This window comes from Tachypleus tridentatus, chromosome 9, assembly GCF_004210375.1.
Source record: "Tachypleus tridentatus isolate NWPU-2018 chromosome 9, ASM421037v1, whole genome shotgun sequence".
NCBI classification, from domain to species: Eukaryota; Metazoa; Arthropoda; class Merostomata; order Xiphosura; family Limulidae; genus Tachypleus; species Tachypleus tridentatus.
This window is the reverse complement of record NC_134833.1, coordinates 143,656,461-143,675,598: the sequence shown is the minus strand read 5'-3', so window position 1 is coordinate 143,675,598 and position 19,138 is coordinate 143,656,461. Positions and strand designations below refer to the sequence as shown.

The 19,138-nt window shown below is 31.3% G+C and overlaps 1 protein-coding gene across 11 annotated transcripts in view; it reads right to left on the bottom strand.

Annotated features, from left to right (window-relative positions):
* LOC143226567 (ryanodine receptor-like) overlaps positions 1 to 19,138 on the bottom strand; it is a 250,771-nt gene that overhangs the window by 26,280 nt on the left and 205,353 nt on the right. For 7 of the 11 annotated variants that reach the window (XM_076457710.1, XM_076457699.1, XM_076457701.1 and 4 more), the window contains 9 exons: positions 18,462 to 18,518; positions 17,957 to 18,028; positions 16,678 to 16,782; positions 15,857 to 15,938; positions 14,689 to 14,759; positions 9,193 to 9,258; positions 7,098 to 7,177; positions 1,957 to 2,060; positions 398 to 455 (listed from right to left, as the gene is read on the bottom strand). In XM_076457710.1, the coding sequence (XP_076313825.1) occupies positions 398 to 455; positions 1,957 to 2,060; positions 7,098 to 7,177; positions 9,193 to 9,258; positions 14,689 to 14,759; positions 15,857 to 15,938; positions 16,678 to 16,782; positions 17,957 to 18,028; positions 18,462 to 18,518 (695 nt within the window). Of the gene's footprint in view, positions 1 to 397; positions 456 to 1,956; positions 2,061 to 7,097; positions 7,178 to 9,192; positions 9,259 to 9,834; positions 9,901 to 14,688; positions 14,760 to 15,856; positions 15,939 to 16,677; positions 16,783 to 17,956; positions 18,029 to 18,461; positions 18,519 to 19,138 lie in introns of all 11 variants that reach the window. The other 4 variants (XM_076457700.1, XM_076457702.1, XM_076457705.1 and 1 more) reach the window with 1 other exon arrangement.

Sequence of the window (19,138 nt, the reverse complement as noted above, 5' to 3'; positions counted from 1 at the left end):
AAACATCGTTTTCTTTTTCCTTCAAGAATTTCCATAATATGAAAATCTACTTTTCAGAATTAATGATATAACACACATAATGTTTGAATATTTAGATCACCTTAATACTGTGGTCTTTTAAACAATCAATATCTGGCTGTTTTAAGGCTAAAATAAAGCTTGTTTATTAATGTAACATTTAAGACATTAAACCATGAGATATTTTTATACTTACCTCATTTGTATTAACAACAAATTAAGACAATATATTATTTTTATAAATCCCAACTGGTAGTATAAGCAATTTAACTTTCAATTACACATTTCATTAGTAGTAGGTAGTAATTCTAAAAATTACAAGCACTAGCTTTTATAACCACAGTATACTTAGAAGTTATTAATAACAGATATAACCTACCTAGGATCATTAGGCATATGTTCTGACAAATTAGTCAGTAAAACAGCAAGGTTGAAACCTAGAAAGTCAACATATAAATCAAATACTTGCAAGAACAAACTACATTTGTTTTGTTTAATATAAAAATGCATTACAATAAAAAGCATAATTTAAAATACAAAACACAATTAACTTGAAAAACGTTTTTTTTTTACATACAGTCAGAAAAGTTAGAAATTACAGATTCAATTGGTAACAATATAATGGAATGAATGATAAAATGTGTGGCATATGTATGTTTAATAACACTGTTAAGTGAAAACATTAAAGGCTTAACCTGTTCAGTGCCGTAGACGAGATAACTCATCCAAGCCGATCAGTAACACAGTGCTAAGAACGAGTTAATTCGTTTCATGTTTTGTACATATTTCTTCATTTTGTGTACTTCTATAAGTTTGTCTTAGAGAAAAAATAGTATTTGTTGCTTATTTCCTTTGTTTTGATAATTACTCAATTTTGCTGGAAAAAACCTGGCATAGGAGCTGCTGTAGCAGCTGAAATACTTGGCAGTCAACAGGTTAAATTAAGTATTAACACTGTGTCATTAAAATAATAATAACATCAGGTATTGATAATCTGGAACTGATAAATGACAAGAGAAAGGAGGTGGATGACTTATGATGGGTCATCATTTGTAATGGACAGGTTTTCTTTAGTGCAGAGATTGTTTAAATCTGTTCTTTCTAATTACAATTAATTTTATTTGAAGTAAGAACATTGGTTTACAGCTATTAAAAGCTTTTACAATAATAAAAACCATATAGTTTAATTAATTTTCATCAATACTCAATTTAATGAAATACAGTATTTTTCCTCTACCAGAAACTACTTATTTTTATAAAAACACTTTTGCATGTGATTTTAGAGTATATCCCATTTATTACTGTGTAATGGTTTCAAACTTTACGGAAAAATAGCTAGTTTTTCATAAACTACAAAATCTACTGTTTCTGACCACATTCTTTAAAAACTACTGTTCCTCAGTCCAAACTCCAAAAACTATAGTCCCCTAACCATTACTACAACAAGAACCAATATTCTATAGAGGTCAAAGCCATACTTTCTGATCATGCATATGTGTACATATGTGTGTTTAAGAAGTCAAAAATAACTAAACATAAGACTCTACTATCCTCATAGTTATTTATAGTCTTATTCTTAATTTACATCCCCAAAACAACCAATTCTTACAACAGTTAAGAAATTGCTTTTTCTTAATCTGTGCTCTGAAAACTACATTTTAGTCCACTCTCCAAACATTACTATTTCTTAAACCACATCCAGAAACTACTGGCTTTTAAACCAAATTCTTAACTTAAAGTCTAATAGCTACTGCTTCCTGATCTACATTTCAAAAGCTACTGCTCCTTGGGCCAAACTCAAAAACTACAACTTCTTAACCAAGCTCCAAAAACTTCTACATCATAATCCAAACTTTAAGCACAAATTTCCTTAACCGAAATTTCACAAACTACTATCTATTAACCCAAACTTTAAAATGCACAAAGGGATTAACTTACCAATATCTTTTGCTGGATTATGGAAACGTTCAGTGAATTCTCTGTAGTCAATAAGCCCATCATGATTAGGTTCACAACAACTCATCAAATAGGTGATCTCTTCTCTGTCATGATTAAGAAATTTAATAAAATAGTGAAACTATTTTAGAAAACAATTTCTTACATGAAATATCAGTTAAACAGATTAACTTGTTCTTTGTAACTCGTCTGGAATAATCAAGAACTATTTCATCATAATGGAGTTGTCTTTCTCGTGTTACATAATTTTACAGGACTCAATTTTAGATTTAATATCTTTAGCAGTTAAATTGAAGGACGTGATAAATATCTGTTTAAACATAACTTAGAGTAAGATTAACTACAGTTGTGCCACAAACTGCAAAACTTCAGAGAATGAACTGCATTTCTTGAGAATAATTTGTAAAGATACAGTGGTATGAAAGACATCTTTAATACCTGTATATATACTTGTTTCACAGCAAATTACCAGTCATGCAATAGTGCATTAGCACCAGAGATAGACTTATTATAGTTGAAAGAATAGTCCTTTTCAAAGAAAAACATAATGTGCAAAAGTGTTAGGACAAAGTAAAACATTATATTTTCAAAGAACAATGGAAGGTAAATCATAAGTGAAACATAAACATTTTATTAATCTTCATATTTAGTACAACAGAAACTCAGTGGAAGTGCTTGAGTTCAGGAAACAGTTAATATTTTGTGTGTCCTCCTTATCATAATTGCAGAGTCTTCCAAGCATTGTTGCAACATATTTAATGAAAGTTTCCCTTGGGACTTTACTCCAAACTTTTCTAATAAACTCCTACAAATTTTCTTTTGATTTGTCAAGTTTTTGATCTATCAAATCCCAAATCTGTTTAATTGGATCGATATCAGGGCTCTGTGTGACCATTGTATCACGATTCCAGCAGCTTCTTTCTTAGGTAAGTCATTTCTGCATAGGTTGGTTGTGTTTTGGGGATTTGTATCTTCTTGGCAGTAAAACCCTTTATCAATAATATCCAATCCACTGGGTATACCATGATGGATCAGTATCCAATGGCAGTTTCACTGGTCTATTATTCCATCTATTTGCAAATACTTCCTGCTGCCCCAGCAGAATAAACATCCTCAAAACACCACATTGCTTCATGGTAGGTGGTGTGCATTGACGTGTCTTTCACCTTTCTTCTGCCAAACATAAGACTGATGCTTTGAACCAGATATTTCAAAATTGGACTCATCCATCCATAAAACAATTTTCCAATCATCAACAGTTCAATATTTGTACTTTTTAGTAAATTCAGTGCCTTGACAATATTTGGAGATCAAAATAAATTTTTTTTAAGCTGCTACATGACCAAATATTCCATTATTGTTGAATCTTCTCAAATCTGTTGATCTGGACACTTTTTGTCATTTGGTACATGGTTGTTTATCTCATGCTTGAGATCAGTGAGATCTTCCTTCCATCCTGAAGGCTGAATAAATGAAGATACTTAACATTAGTATCATTGAGTTTAGGTGTTCTACCTCCTCCTTACCTATTTTCAAATCTTAATCTCACGATCTAGAAGATATCTGACAGTGTTTGGGGAGCATTTCAAGTCTGCAACAATTTTTCCATCCAGCATTACATAAAGCTTTTATGCAAACTCTCTACACTAATGAAAATTCTCTATATTTTCTAGGCTGTGGCATGACAATAAAACAAGGTACATATAATGTTAAACACAGTTTTTATCAAGGTTTGTTTGTGAAGTGCTATTAAAATGATTTCTTCTAGTATATACCAGTTTCATATGATAGATTATCTCTCTACATATTTATGACACTACATGGAGTATGATGACAATTATTTCAGTCTCTAAATGTGATCATCATGTTCATTCAAGCAGGACCATCATGACATTCTCTTGGTACAAGTATATGGGAATTCCAAAGAACGTTAAGTATTCTCACCCTGGCTCATTCAATTGTCAACACAGATCAATGAAGCATTACCACAGTATTGAAATTTACATTCTGTAATGGCATGGAAGAAGTAGCCCCATAAAATAGAAAGAATAGCAAAATATTATCTTGTCCTAACACTTTAGCACAGTACTGTATGTGTAATAAAAATGTTAAATTATGTAGAAAAAATTTCAAAAGAGATAATCTTTAATGTTCTGCTTGTAAACACAAATTGAAACTCATTCAATGCAATGTTTAGGAAAACAACCATCTCTAAACCCACCCAATAAGCCAACCAGAGCAACTCTCTTAAATTATTAAATGAAGACTATGGATTGAAAATAACAAACACAAAACTCTGATCTACAAAGTCTGTATAATGAAGTTGATTATACCTCCTTTTTCTCTTAACAAGATAATAAACAAGAATTATTTGCTGATGAAAGCTCACAAGCCAAAGGATCACAGACTTCCAAACAATCAATGGCTGTTTTAATCAGGCATGGCCCAAATACACTGAAATTACAGCGACCCATTCATTTACCCATGCAGCTTTAATGGGCTTTCATGCTTTGAGTCCCTTAAATGTAATCTTGGAAACTAATGTTGTATCGGATTTACTAATGTATATATATTTTTATATTGATGTTTGTTTTAGTTAACTATGTATTCAGGACTTCGTATAACTTATTCTTGATGACGAGAAACCCACTTGAAATAAAAATATATTTCAGAACGGCTGGTATGGGCATTAACACTTTTACTGATAAGGAGAGAACAATGCTTTGACCTTCCTAGGTCACCTTCAGGTTAAGAAAGAGAGTATGTTTGAATGTGACTGTTGACAGATACGCCTTAGGGGCGAAAGTATAAAAGGGTACCAGATTGTAGGGTGTGTTGCAGGTGGATGTTAGGTTATTAATTAGTATAGGTATAAAGGTGTTCCTTTATATTGGTTTAATTTTGGTTTTAGTTGCTGTATAAGTAGGGCTTCTTTGATTTTGCATTTGTTTAAATTTGTTTCCCTACTTAATATCTGGGGTGTTTCTATGGTTATGTTGTGTTTATTTGATTTGCAGTGTTCGAAAACGTGTGAAAGTGATTTTTGTGTTCTTTGAACCTAGTTTTCATTTTTCTACTTGTTTCTCCAATATAGAAGTTGTGGCAGTTGTTGCATTGTATTTTATAAATTATGTTGGTGTTGTGTTTGTCAGTGCAATTTTTACACAGTATAGACTTTAGTTTTGTACCTGGTTTTTGAATAAACTTGGTGTTTACTGGAATGTTGTGTTTTGTTACTAGTTTTTTTCCAAATGTTGGTTATTTTTTCGTTGATGTTGGGAACATATGGTATGCAGTAGTACAAGGTTTTGTCGTTTGTTGTATCTTGGGATTTATTGTTGTTTGTTTGTTGTTGGTCTAAGTGTGTGCGTATAATTTTTTCCACTTTTTTTTGAGGAAATTTGTTGATGTTAATGAAGTGTTGTTTTATTTTGTTGATTTCATCGTTAATTTTATAGAGTGAGCATAGTTTTGTGGCTGTGTTTCTTTGGTTTCTTCAAATGATGAGTTTTTGTTTCATTTCAAGTGCTGAGTCCCAGGGAATGTATAATCCAGTATGGGTGATTTTGAGATTAAGAAATGCTATTTGGTTAGTTTTTTTCCTGTTCACAGGTGAACTTAATGTTGGGGTGTATCCAGTTAATGTGACTGAAAAAACTAAGCATGTGTTGTATAGATGTGAATCCAGCAATTGTATCAACAACATACCTGTACCAGTATAGTGGTGGGTGTAAGGCTGAATTGATAGCATGCAATTCAATCTATGTCATAGAAATGTTGGCTAGAACTGGTAACATGGGATTCCCCATACTTGGGCCATTTATTTGTAGGTAGTTTTGGTTATCAAACATAAAGTTAGTTTTGGTGGTAGTGAATTCTATAAGGGTTACTAATTGGTTGTGGGGATGTGTATCAATGGATTGGGGTATTGGATATAAAGTTCTAAAACTATCTTGCAGGCTTCAGTCATTGAGACTTCTGTGAAGAGGGAGATTACATCAAAACTGGCCATTAAAGCTTTATGATTTAGTTAAGAATATTTTTAAATATGTGTTGTGAAAGCCCTGCCTATTCTCTAAATTTGTAGAAGATTCTTAAGTGCAAGAATAAGCAATGTACCCTGTGTCTATGTAACATACTAGTGGTTTCCAGTATTGTTGCCAACTGAGCTTTTGAAAACCTTGACTTAAAATTTATAAAAGGTAATAAATGTAACACAGAGAGACAGTTTTATATATTGTTGGTTTGCTGAAGTTATTATACTATATACCGTGGAAACTATAATTGTGATACATGCTTATCAATTAGAAAACTACAGATGCTAGACTGGGAACATTTGTAGATTTCGAACATTACAAATCACTAAACTTCAAAGAATTAACTTCAGACATTAATATATCTACGAGAACATTAGTTACCTTCCTTGGTGAAAAGTTAACTTGTAAACAGCATAAGGCCAACCAAGAACAGAGCTGGATAGCTTCCCATCAAGTAAATCGTACTTGTGTATCAACATCGAATTAAATCATTCAATGTGAACCATCAATAAAATATTCAGTTCCAGACCAGATAGAAGACATGGTATTGTTTGTAAGTTTGTAAAACTTTTGTATATAAATCATTATTTATAATAACTGACATTATAAATGGTACTGTTGTTTGTATATTAAAATATACTTGTGTTAAGAAAGAAAATTGTGTGTATCATAATTTTGATATATATCAACATTCAATTAACTTCTAAGTTCAAAGTTCCAGTTATTTGAAATCATAATAAACAACATAATAAATCAGAGACTCATCCAGGAGAAATTATAATACGTAACATTCAGTATGACATTTGTCAAGATGCATAATTAATACCTTTTACAGATGGTTTTTATAATGGAAGTTGCAGTGTTGGGCTATAGCATACAATCACGACCATCAGAATGATGGATGAAATGCATCTGAAGACAGCACAAGATCAGGAAAATCATTCATATATGGTTCAGTTAATCCATGAAATTAACACGTGTGTTGATAAAGGAAGTTCTCTTAAAAGAAGCACATGATCAGAAAAATCTCTCATATAAAGTCCAATTAGTCCTCATTATCTGTTATACTTGTAAGTTGTGACTTACCGAGTGTAAATTTTTTGTTGTTCCATTGATTTCTCAAATTCTTTTGGTGTAATCCATCCATTTCTTTTAGTATCAATCTCCTGTTCAATTAACGAAACTCACGTATTAAACATTACCACTTAATACAAGTAAGCCACAATAGGGAACTCATACAATATTAAACAAAGTATTGTGTCTAAAAACCTTTTCACAGTATTATAGTTATGTAGTCAGATTTTTTATTTTTATGAAAACTTCCTGGTCTAATATATAAACTTCAGCTCTGAAAAGGTGCCATAAATGATACTACAGACTGTTTATATAAATAAACTGAAATACAGCAAGACTAATAAAATATTAATTACAAACAATAATTTGAGTTGTATAATGAAAATTTCTTGTGCAAGAAGTTAATAATGTATATTTTGACAAACACTATCAAAATGACCACTAAGTATTTATGTGAAGTTTCTTGTGCTTTAAAAATAATGAACATTTCTTCTGTGGAATAGAGTTTAAAATATATTAGAGTATGGTCTACCTATATGAAAAACTTTTCTGCAAATTTGTTGATTTTTGAAAAGTATCTGATAAAGTGCCTCACAAAAGACTTGTTACAAAAATTAAATCTGTGGGTGGGGGTGGGGAATGTTATGAGACTGGAGAGTAGTAACAAATACAGTTAGATCTGACTGGATCACAGCTACACACAGTGTGTCTCAGGGCTCTGAGCTGGTTCTCTGTTGTTTGCAATTTATATTAATGATATTGCCTCTGAAATGACTAACAAAATTCTGAAGTTTGCAAATAACATTAAGATTTGTGGGGTGCCTAATTGTATTAAAGATGCTGCAGATTTACAGGGAGATTTAGATCATTTGATACACTGGGCCAATACGCAGAAGATGATGTTTAATTATCCTGAATGTAAGATAATACATGTAGATTTTTACAAAAAGTATTATCGGTGTTGTGATATAAAAATCACTTAAGTCATCTAAACAGTGTATTGTAGCTAGCTATAGGGTTAATGGAATTTTGGGTAGCATCTATAGAAATACTGAATACAAAACAATGGATATTATTGTTTCACTATACAGATCATTTGTAAGGCCTCATTTAAAGTACTGTGGACAGTTTTTGTCTCCATTCCTCAGAGAAGAACCACAAGGATGATATCTAGGATGGTGGGATTGTCCAATGAAGAAAGACTAAAATAACATAACATTTTTCAACAAAATGGGACCTATTGGTCCATCTCAGCTGTTCTGCACTTTAAACTAAATTAACTTAAAGAAACAAACTTAAAACCAGGTTTTATATTCATTTAAATTTACTACCTATACAACATCTGAAGATAACTTATTCCAACCACTCAGTTAGAAAAATAAAAATGTCTTAACTGAGGAAGACTCCTACCCTGCCAAAATTCATACTTGTGTCCCCTAGTACTACTACTGTCACTGTTAAATATGAAAACAGATAATGCATCAACAGTATTATTCCCTTTACAACCTTGGCACATATGTGTGTGTGCATGCTTTTCTTATAGTAACTACAACCTTGCCAACATAGGAGTCATCACAGTATTACTTTTCAAACAGGGTGGTTGGCTTTTGAAATATAATGCCTTCAAGGATGGTAAAGGCAGAAAATGTGATTAAATTCAGGAAAAGACTGAATGAATACATGAGTAGTAAAGGAGTGATTATAGTTGGTAGCTGGAAGAGACATCCTTAATGGGCTTCTTTTTTGTCCTTTTAAAATTTTATGAAATTTATGATTTTATACCAATTGTTTTTTTAATTATTTTTATGAGCCACTATTCCCAAAATGTATTTTTATTTAAATTTTCAAATCATATTGACAAAAAAGATTTTATAATTAACCATTTGTACTTCTAATTTATTTCAATTTTTGTTTGTTAAGAACTCATAGCATCTGTAAATATGAAATATTTCCAATCATTTTAACAGTTAACATACTAAGAAAAAAAATTCAAAACTGAATTTAAAAAACAACATCTCATCACTATCTTTCTATCTCTAACTGACAAGAACAGTTCAGTAAATAAAATAAAAGTTGGATCTCTCACAAATCATGTAATCTTCATTACCTGAAATGATGAAGAGGCCGTGAGTTCTTGTAGCTTGAGAAACATGTCAAAGAACTTCAGGATCTTCTATACTCAAAAACGTGCAAGACAACAAGCAACAAGACAAATTAAAAAAGGAAAGAAATATATCAAGCAACAAAAGTGAAAAATTGAACAAGTTCAACAAATTGCAACACTGCAGCAACAGGCAGCCTGAAAAGTAAAAGAGATGAGTGGAGATCTGTGATGACAACCAACTGGCTGAATAAACAGTTTCAATTTGTCAATCATACAACTGGTAGTTAAAGGTAAAAAAAAAACTATTAGAGAAGAAAGCAGGACTTTGAGAAGCACTTAGAAAGAATAGTGAAGGTGAGTAGACTCAAGAAAAGTAAGTTTCGCATGTTGAAAAGAGGAATTAAGAATGTTACTGGAGGTTGGCATCATTCACATAATTACTTTTTATCACCATGCATCAGTCAAAGATGCTGTTAGTTTTGAAAAGTTACTAATATATTGAGCTTAAATACTGTATCAAGAGACCAAGTTAGTTTGTCAGTTTTCTTAAGTTCAACATGTAAAAAAACTAATTAAAGATGTTGAAGCAAGAAACAGGAGTGGAATGACAGCTTGTCTGCACCCAAACATTTAAAGGAATCTCACCAAGAAAGTAGGCGAAGTGATGAGTGACGTCAACTTCAGGAACATATTGAAGAACCGTAGGATAATCTGTGGGTGTAGTTTAATTAAGTCACTTCCTAATTCTCAATAAAACATCTGGAACAATCTAGAACTATTTCACGATAATGGAAATATTTCCTTAGACGAAAAATTGATACATTTCCCTAGCACAGGATTTATACAGTTTGGTTGGAAAACGTGACTGTGGTAAGACTTTGGACACAAATCACTTTGCGATTTTACTACATAAACCAATCAACACATACCTTAAGATAAAGCTTTATGGGAAGGTTTTCAACAAAACTACCAAGAACAAGTGTGTAAGAAGAAAATGTGTTAAGTGCTTTATAGGAGCATGATTTGGTGACATATAAAATGTAACAGTGAAGTGATAAGACAGAACTGTCACAACAGTACATGTGTGATTCTCCTGAAGGAGTTTTTCATAGCACTAACAAAATATAAATGTTTATAAAATGAATCCATCATGTGTTTTTTCTCTAAAAAATTCAGACAAATTAAAGGATAAAATTTGTTTTGTTTTTGCAAAAGGTAATTTATAAGCAGGAGAAAATGGTCTGCACTTTAATAAAAAAACATGCTTCCTTTTACAGGTAACAGCAAAAAAACACATTGTTTTTTTGCATACCGTAGAGGATGCTAAGCCCACAGAAGCATGACGTGACAACAGTTGTGAAATTAAAGCATAAGTTGCTGATGTCTGCAGAATTTTGAAACAAAATGAAATTATTTAATATGAAGGAACTGTGAAGTACTTAAGAAAAAATGGCAAAACAATACAGATTTGACAGTCAAACAAGTAGTGTATAGTTGACTTCCCTGTAAAGGAATATGACAGCCAGGAAAATACTACCAGGTAAAACATGAGATCCACAAACACTGGGAAGGCAGAAAGAGTGCAGAAAGCTGTATAACTTCTCCTGGTGATAATTATAGGGAACATGAGGAAATACTGGTTGAAAAACCTAAAAACATCATGTAAAATAGCAAGGAACATGTATAGTTTACATTATGTAATTTCTAATGAAACTCGGACAAGTTTATTTTCTAATCTACAAAATGTTCATGCCCTCAAACTTCAAAGAGTTACAACTAACCACACAGATGTTTTTGACTTATGTAAACATGAATCATATTATTATAAAAAAATATTTTATATTTCAAATGTTTATTTCATTTAATTGTTAGTTACAAAAAGACCACTAGTGTTAGATCACTACTTTACATTTCTACAGAAACTGTCAGCCAATCTTTCATCTCTAAAACACAAAAGCTTATGAAATTCTTTAAAGTTTATATCTAAAAACATTTGCTTAAAAATGTCTTTTATTCACTTAAGTAATAAACAACACAAAGTTCAGCACTAACACAATACATAACGATGTATTTTTGGAATAAAACAAGCAAGTTGGTGAAACTGGGATGTTCCTTCTGCAACACCTCAGTTTCTGTAGATAGGTGTTCACCACGAATGTCATAAATTCAATTTAACTTTAGTTTCATGGATTCAGTAGAAATATTATCCTTTACTTAAACAGGACATAGAATCAAAAATTCATTACTCTACTGACTTTATATTAAAACGTGAGCTATATGCATAATATTTAGTTTATTCCACAATTTTTTATTTGAAAATACTTTTAGGAGCACACATGAATCTCATTATATCCTTGAATAAGTGCACAAAGTTTAGTTTTAAAAAGTACCCAATGTGTTTGTCAATCCAATAACCTAAAGGCCATAAATAAATAAACTTACAAATTAGTCAACATTATTAATTTGAAGATAAATCTTAAGAAGAATGATGGATATATGAGTGTAAAAATGTAAAATGGGTTAAAAAGTGTAAATTAAGTGATTAAGGTGGTACAGAATAACTGATGACACATTTCATGTGAAAATTAGTAAATGAACATTTTGAGAAATTATTTATGACCATGTACTCAGATTTTCACCTCTACAATTCAAGTATTTTTATATATTCCATCCAGACCACTGCCATGGTCACATGTATGTCATCCTTATAGAACAATAACATACATATATACACTGCTGGCCAAAATCTTGAGGCCAATGAACATCAAGAAAAAATATGCATTTTGCATTGTTAGACTTAATCACTTATTTGAGTAGAACTTCGAAAGATCAAAATAAGATAAGGAAAAATAAAAATTAAAAACTTTTTTAGCATTCAATAGGGAAAATGTGAACACTATGAAATTAGCCTAAATACTAGCTGGTCAAAAGTTTAAGACCATACTGAAACAAAGCATTAATCAGTAAATACTTAATGAAATTTAGTCATTTGTGTTCAAGCATTAGCGTTGTCAACATCTTCTACTTACATCTCTTGTGTTACATTGGATAAAAACATGGCAAAGGTGAAAAAGTTGACAGAGTTTGTACATGGCAGAATTGTCGAGCTACAAAAGCAAGGTCTCTCTCAATGTGCCGTTACTAGTGAAATTAAGTATAGTAAAACTGCTGTTGCAAATTTCTTAAAAGGCCCTGAGGGATATGGCACGAGAATTTCAAGTGGTCGGCCCAAGAAAATTTTGCCAGCGTTGAGCAGAAGGATTCAATGGGTTCTCCGGCAAGACATCAGTCAATCATCGAACCAGATTAAGGCCCTTACGAACGCAGAATGCAACTCAAGAACGATAAGACAGCATCTACAAGAGAAAGGCTTTACAAACCATAAACATCTTCAAAGGCCACACCTCCTTCTACACCACGAAACAGCTTGGTTAAACTTTGCTGAGGAATATCAAACATGAGAGGTAAAAAAGTGGAAGAAGGTTTTGTTCTCTGATGAGAAAAAATTTAACCTGGATTGTCCAAATGGCTTCCAACGTTACTGGCACGATAAGGATATCCAACCAGAGACATTTTCTACATGACACAGGGGAGGAGGTTCCATTATGATCTGGGGTGCTTTCTCCTTCCATGGAACAATGGAGCTTCAGGTTATACAGGGGCGTCAAACAGCAGCTAGCTACATTGGCATGTTGGAGAGAACACCCTTATTGACTGAAGGCCTTCTCTTGTGTGGAAATGACTGGATCTTTCAGCAGGACAACGCTGCAATCCACAATGCCCACAGGACAAAGGACTTTCATGGTGAATTATGTGATTCTTTTGGACCATCCAGCATGTTCGCCCAAACTGAACCCCATTAAAAATGTTTGTGGGTGATGGCAAGGGAAGTCTATAGAAATAGACGTCAATTCCAAACAGTGCATGATCTTCGTGAAGCCATCTTCACCACTTGGAAAAACATTCCAGCCAGCCTTCTGCAAACGCTTACATCGACCATGCCAAAGCGAATGTTTGAAGTTATTTGCAATGATGGCCATGTAACTCACTACTGAGACCTCTTCTTGAGCATTTCCTACCCTGTTTAGAACTTCTTTTTGGTATGGTCTTAAACGTTTGACCAGCTAGTATTCAGGCTAATTTCATAGTGTTCACATTTTTCTTATTAAATGCTAAAAACGTTTTTTATTTTTAACTTTTCTTATTTTCATCTTTCGAAGCTCTACTCAAATAAGTGGTTGAGTCTAACAATGCAAATTGCATATTTTTTCTTTATGTTCACTGGTCTTAAGATTTTGGCCAGCAGTGTATATGTGATATAGTATATACCTTTTATTACAGCCTTGAAAAGTGTAATATTAACAACTTGTGAATTTTGTATAGTCATAAAGAAAGAACGTTTCCTGCAAAAAAATTATTTATTAATCTTTAATGAAAAAAATAAATTTAATATTTAACCCATTCACTGCAGCTGTTACATATATGGGTTGGACTATTATTTTCTTTGAGGAGTACTTACGAGCACTAAGGCATTTTTCATCCAACCAAACATCTTTACTGAATAATTGGTCAATCGTTTTTTGTTTTTTCTTGTTAGTATCCTTCATTATGTCAATTAAGACCCATATACAGTTCAGATACAATGTACAGAAAAAAAACAAAACATCTGGCCCACACAGGTGACAACTGTAATGAATAGGCTAAGATCAAAACACAGCATCATATGTCACTTCTGCACTGATGATGTAACCAAAAAGTGTTACATTTCTAGTAACTAAGCCTACTGATGCATCTACTGGTTATAGAATTTAATATCAAAAAGTTTATTGTCAATGCTGAATAATTAAAGAGCAAGTAATCATGTACATATAAAGTCTGTAGCTTGCAAAAGATTATCTGTTTCTCTAGTCATTTTATATTCAGATTCAGAATAAGACAAAATACATCACCGGCAAAAGACCCAATGATCAACTTGCTTTCATTTACTCCAAATAAACAGATATTACTTTCATAATTTGATTTTCATGCAGACAGACATAAGATATACAAGGGATACACATCAATCAAAAGAGCACTTCTGAAATCAACAGTAGTAAAGTACTGATGAACACATTTGGTGAAATGTAATAATAAAATCATAAACAAATACACAACTCAATCCCAACATATTTCAAACTTAAATATCAAAATATGATAAAATATAAGTTTTTAACAGACAACAGATAAAATAAATCAACTTTGTATCTACAACCTTTATAATTCTGTGTATAGGAGTTTGAATATTTCTTTTAAAAAACATTAAATCCTTTAACTCACACTTTAACTTGGAAAACTTCAATTTATTCCAAAAACACTTCATATTAGTGTAGTTTGTTAAATAGAAAAATACTAAGCTGACTTTTTAAAAAAAGCTGATTCTGTATGTTAAACGATTTAAAACTATATATCAAAATAAGGTCCATATGACATACAAATACAAATGCAAACAGGCTGACCTACCTCTACATTAGAGGCTGATTCTACTAGTGTATCCACCATCTGTTTACCAATAGTTCCATTCATTACATTTCCTAACAGAAATCATCTTTTAATTATGAGAAATAACTGAATATCAATATCATAGTGACATAACATGTTAATTTTACACATCCTAAAATATTACTTTCCTGGACTTAAGGGTTTTGGTTACGTTGAATGTGTAGAGTGAGCAGTGCTGGCATAAAATGTGATAGTAATCCTAGCTTAAAAATTTATTTTAATTGTGTAAAAATCCTTTTAAACAATATTTCAATTTTGTATTTATCATAATCAATATCTTCCTTTGTTTTTCATATTATATACAGATTTATGTATTTTGTTTGTATAAACTTAAGCCATTTAAACAATTTTATTGTTAAAAGTTATCTAAGAATTTTACTAACTAGTCACCTCAACATTAATTATTAATGAATTTTAGTTAATTACCAGAGAATACATAATATTTACATTAGATCTCTTATTATTAAGTATATCCTATAGCAGTTTAATTAACAATAACACAGTTTTATAAATACTTCTGTGATTACTGAATACAATAATTACAAATGTTTATAAGATATTTATTTCTTGCTATCTACCTTTAATTTTCCTTATGAGTTACTGATCAAATTACATTGGTAATGGCAAAATTTAGGAGATCACAAGAAGTGTCATATAACATGTCCATAAATTACTGAACCCCTTTCTTAACTGAATAGATTAGAAACAACTCCAGATAAACAGTTGTAGTTTGTGGTATATGAAGAATTATTGTCTAAATATGACGAAGACACTGGATACGGCAACATTGCATCCCAAATAATCAATAAAATTGCACTAATTCCCCTGGAGATGCTAGCATATATACAGAGGTTGTTCAATTATTACTTGGATATCCTTTAAGCCTTGAATGGTGACCATATGAGGATACATACTTGCTGAATCATTGGCCACAAACAAACCAGAGATGTTAGTTTTTTATACCACAAACACAAATTATTTTTCTTACATAATTCTCATTCTATTCAACTGATAAAATCGCTCAATGATTTACAGACATTCTGTATTATTATTTTGGGTTTAGGTTTTGAAAAGAAATTAAAAGGGTCAAAAACAATCCTGACATTTAAGTTTTCTTTCTTGTACCAACCTTCTAGCATACTAAGCATCATAATAACCATTTCTTTCTGTAACTCCAGCAACTCGGTCAACAGGTCAAGCTGGCTGGCACTCTAAAAGATGAAACCAAGAGTGAATGGTAGCTTCATTTAATATAAATTGTCCTGTTATTGTTCGGTGACATTGACTTCAATGCATGTTTATAAACCACACTCTTTAAACTTGGCACTGGCACAAATATCTCCAGTTCATGTTTCAAAAACTTAGAAACGAACACCATGATCAATTACATACTGAAATGTCAAACATTCCCATATTTATGGGTTCAAGCCAAGAATATTTTAAATGTCTGTGTTAATATTTATTAAATTTGTCAAAAAAACTAAAACATTATTGTGAAAAAAAACCAAAAACACCTGCATTTAATATAATTTTAGCTCTGCTGGTTTCTTATGATTTGCCAGTTTTTCCTATTTAAATTGGAACTTTTATTAAAGTATTACACTACATATATAAATAGCATTTCAGAGAATCTTCCATTTCCAGCTCAACTGACATGTTCTGGTACTAAAAGAATAGTCTTCTGAGTATGACTTGTGGAAGAAAAAAAAAAGACAGATGTAGGCTTCTGAATTTGCAATAAGCAATGGAGAAATAAAGAAAAATATGAAGAAAAAAATTTGTCTGTAGTTAACATCTTTTTTGTCAAATATTTTAGAACTACTGATTTCTAATATTTCACCTAATTTTTGTGTTTAAACCAAAACACAATAGTAAATAGTATTTAAACAACAATAACTTGATTAATAACATCTACATTCACAAAATTCTAATTTTGCCATTTTTCTTTACCTTTGAGAGTTTGTCTTGCATGTGGGCAAAAAGGAACAAAAATCCACCTACTGCATCCCACAATCTACTGTGTGCTAAGGCCTGTTGATTCAAAGGACATGGTCCCTACAGTAGAACAAATATTTGTATAAAATACTGCCTTAAATACTTTCACATGAATAGTCTAGAAAATGTGATATAATATTTATGTAGCATCTTGTTCTTTACAAAAATCTAAATAATAAACACACACACAGTTTCAAACTTTGAATATGGACAGTAAAAGCTGGAGTATTATTTAACTCCAAGTATTTTAAGTCCATTTTTCTGACAAAATAAAAACTTAAATTGGGTAGGATTTGAATTTGCTACACAAACAAACACTTTAAATATCTAAGTTAGATATCTCAAATACTCTATGTCTCAGCTGTTGTTTTTTTTATGTGTTATTGGTCCTTAATAACTAATAGTTCTGGTGGTTAATTATAAACCCTTTTTTACCTTCATTATCTTTATGTTAGAGTTCAAGCATTTACTTTAAATTTAAAATAATATTTAACAAATACAGTCAAAATGTGATGATAACTTACACTGAGATACATATTAATCTGTTGAAAGTTGTAAATCTTCTAAATATACAGCATAAACAGACTAAAATATAATTTTATAAACTAAACAGAATTAAGGTGTTTAATTAAAACATATAAAAATATTTACATGTAAAAATATCTTTGTTTGTATTAAATGCAATAGGCCCACCATGGGCATCAGTACCTGGTATTTAATGTTATAAGCCTTCAGACTGACCACCCAGCCACTAGGGAACTTACATGAAACATAAACACACACATACACAGAGGTAAAAATAACCCACATCATTTTGATATCTTCACCATTTTGCACACTTAAAAGGTATTACCAACCTGTAAACTTACCAAATATGCAAAATAAATAACGTTTAACAAATTCTTTGATGAGGTACCTCTGTGATGTCGAGAAACCCACTTGTTGAGAAATTTATATGCAAAAACGGCTCGTTTGGGTTGAGAAAATATTTTACATAGAAGAGCAAACAACCTTTTCGACCTTCTACGTAAAATATTTTCTCAACCCAAACGAGCTGTTTTTGCATATAAAGGTACCTCTGTGTCGTATGCATAAATGACCAAATGTTATAAGTAATAGTAGTTTTAACTAATTCTAAATTTCTTAGATACGACCAGTCTTTTACATATAAGTATAGACTTAGCAAATATCATAAAGCATATAAATAACACATTCAACTGAACACAGATCTTACCTGAATAAATTCTGTTAGAGTGTTGAATACCTGTTTGGCAACAGTAATGGCTTTACAGAAGTTATCTTTTCCCTGTCAATAACAAATAAACTTTTAAGTAAACAGAAGAAGGATTATAACAGTAAAAAAAAAAAAAAAAAAACAACAACAACATCCTAAATTACACAAAGTAATAGACTACAACAGAACAAGTCAAGATAACAATAAAGCCTGCCTGCTTTCAAGTATGTTTCTTCCTACCATAAATCTTGACTTAGGTATTCTCTTCCTTCTAAATACTTTACTAAATAAAGTTTTTTCTTCATCCTAAAAAACACTGAACAAAAGTAAAAACCAATTTTAAACAACATTTTAATTGTACAGATTTCATGGAAACAGAATAACAATTACTGTAGTTTTTATATTACATATAATAAATAGTTTTTTTGCACATCCTCTGCTACAAAACTATAAATCATTTTTACTCTAATTAATAAAAAGAAGTACTAAAAGCATCTACACTTACCGGTTGGTCAATGACCTCTTTACTGGAGTAATGCCAATAAAAGTCCATGACTGATTCCTGTGTTAATCAGAAAAAGGAATAAAATGTTGTCACACTGTTAAAAAAAACCAATAAAACCACATATTGCCCATACATTTAATTAAATGTAAACACTGTTTTTTGCATCAGAACTATGTAAGAAGCTTTCACAAGGGCTATCTGTATGAAGATTATCTAATTTTGAACTGATATATTAGACAGAATGAAGCTACTTAACAGCATTCACCAACAATTCTTGGGCTACTCTTGTTTCATTGAATCGGATATGATCACCATTCTTATATGTCATTCATGACCCAAAGTGTATAGTGTGATTTTGTGGCAATGGGTCATGAACCAAGAATTCTTAGACCCACAGTCTGAGCAATGCTAACTAGCAACCCACACCAAGCTTAATTTTTTCCTGTACAACATATTATAAGATATGCCAAGAACACCAAATGGTAGCAGGAATGACAATATAAAGCAAAGATTAATTATAGTCTGTTATTCATAAATCTCAAATATTTTTTATATTAAAGATTGACACATACACTATAATCAGAACAAAGTAACCAAGCAGTGAAAATTACAACACCTGTTTACTTCTCAATGCATATCAATATCAGGACATCTTATTGTGATTAGCAACTTGAGTT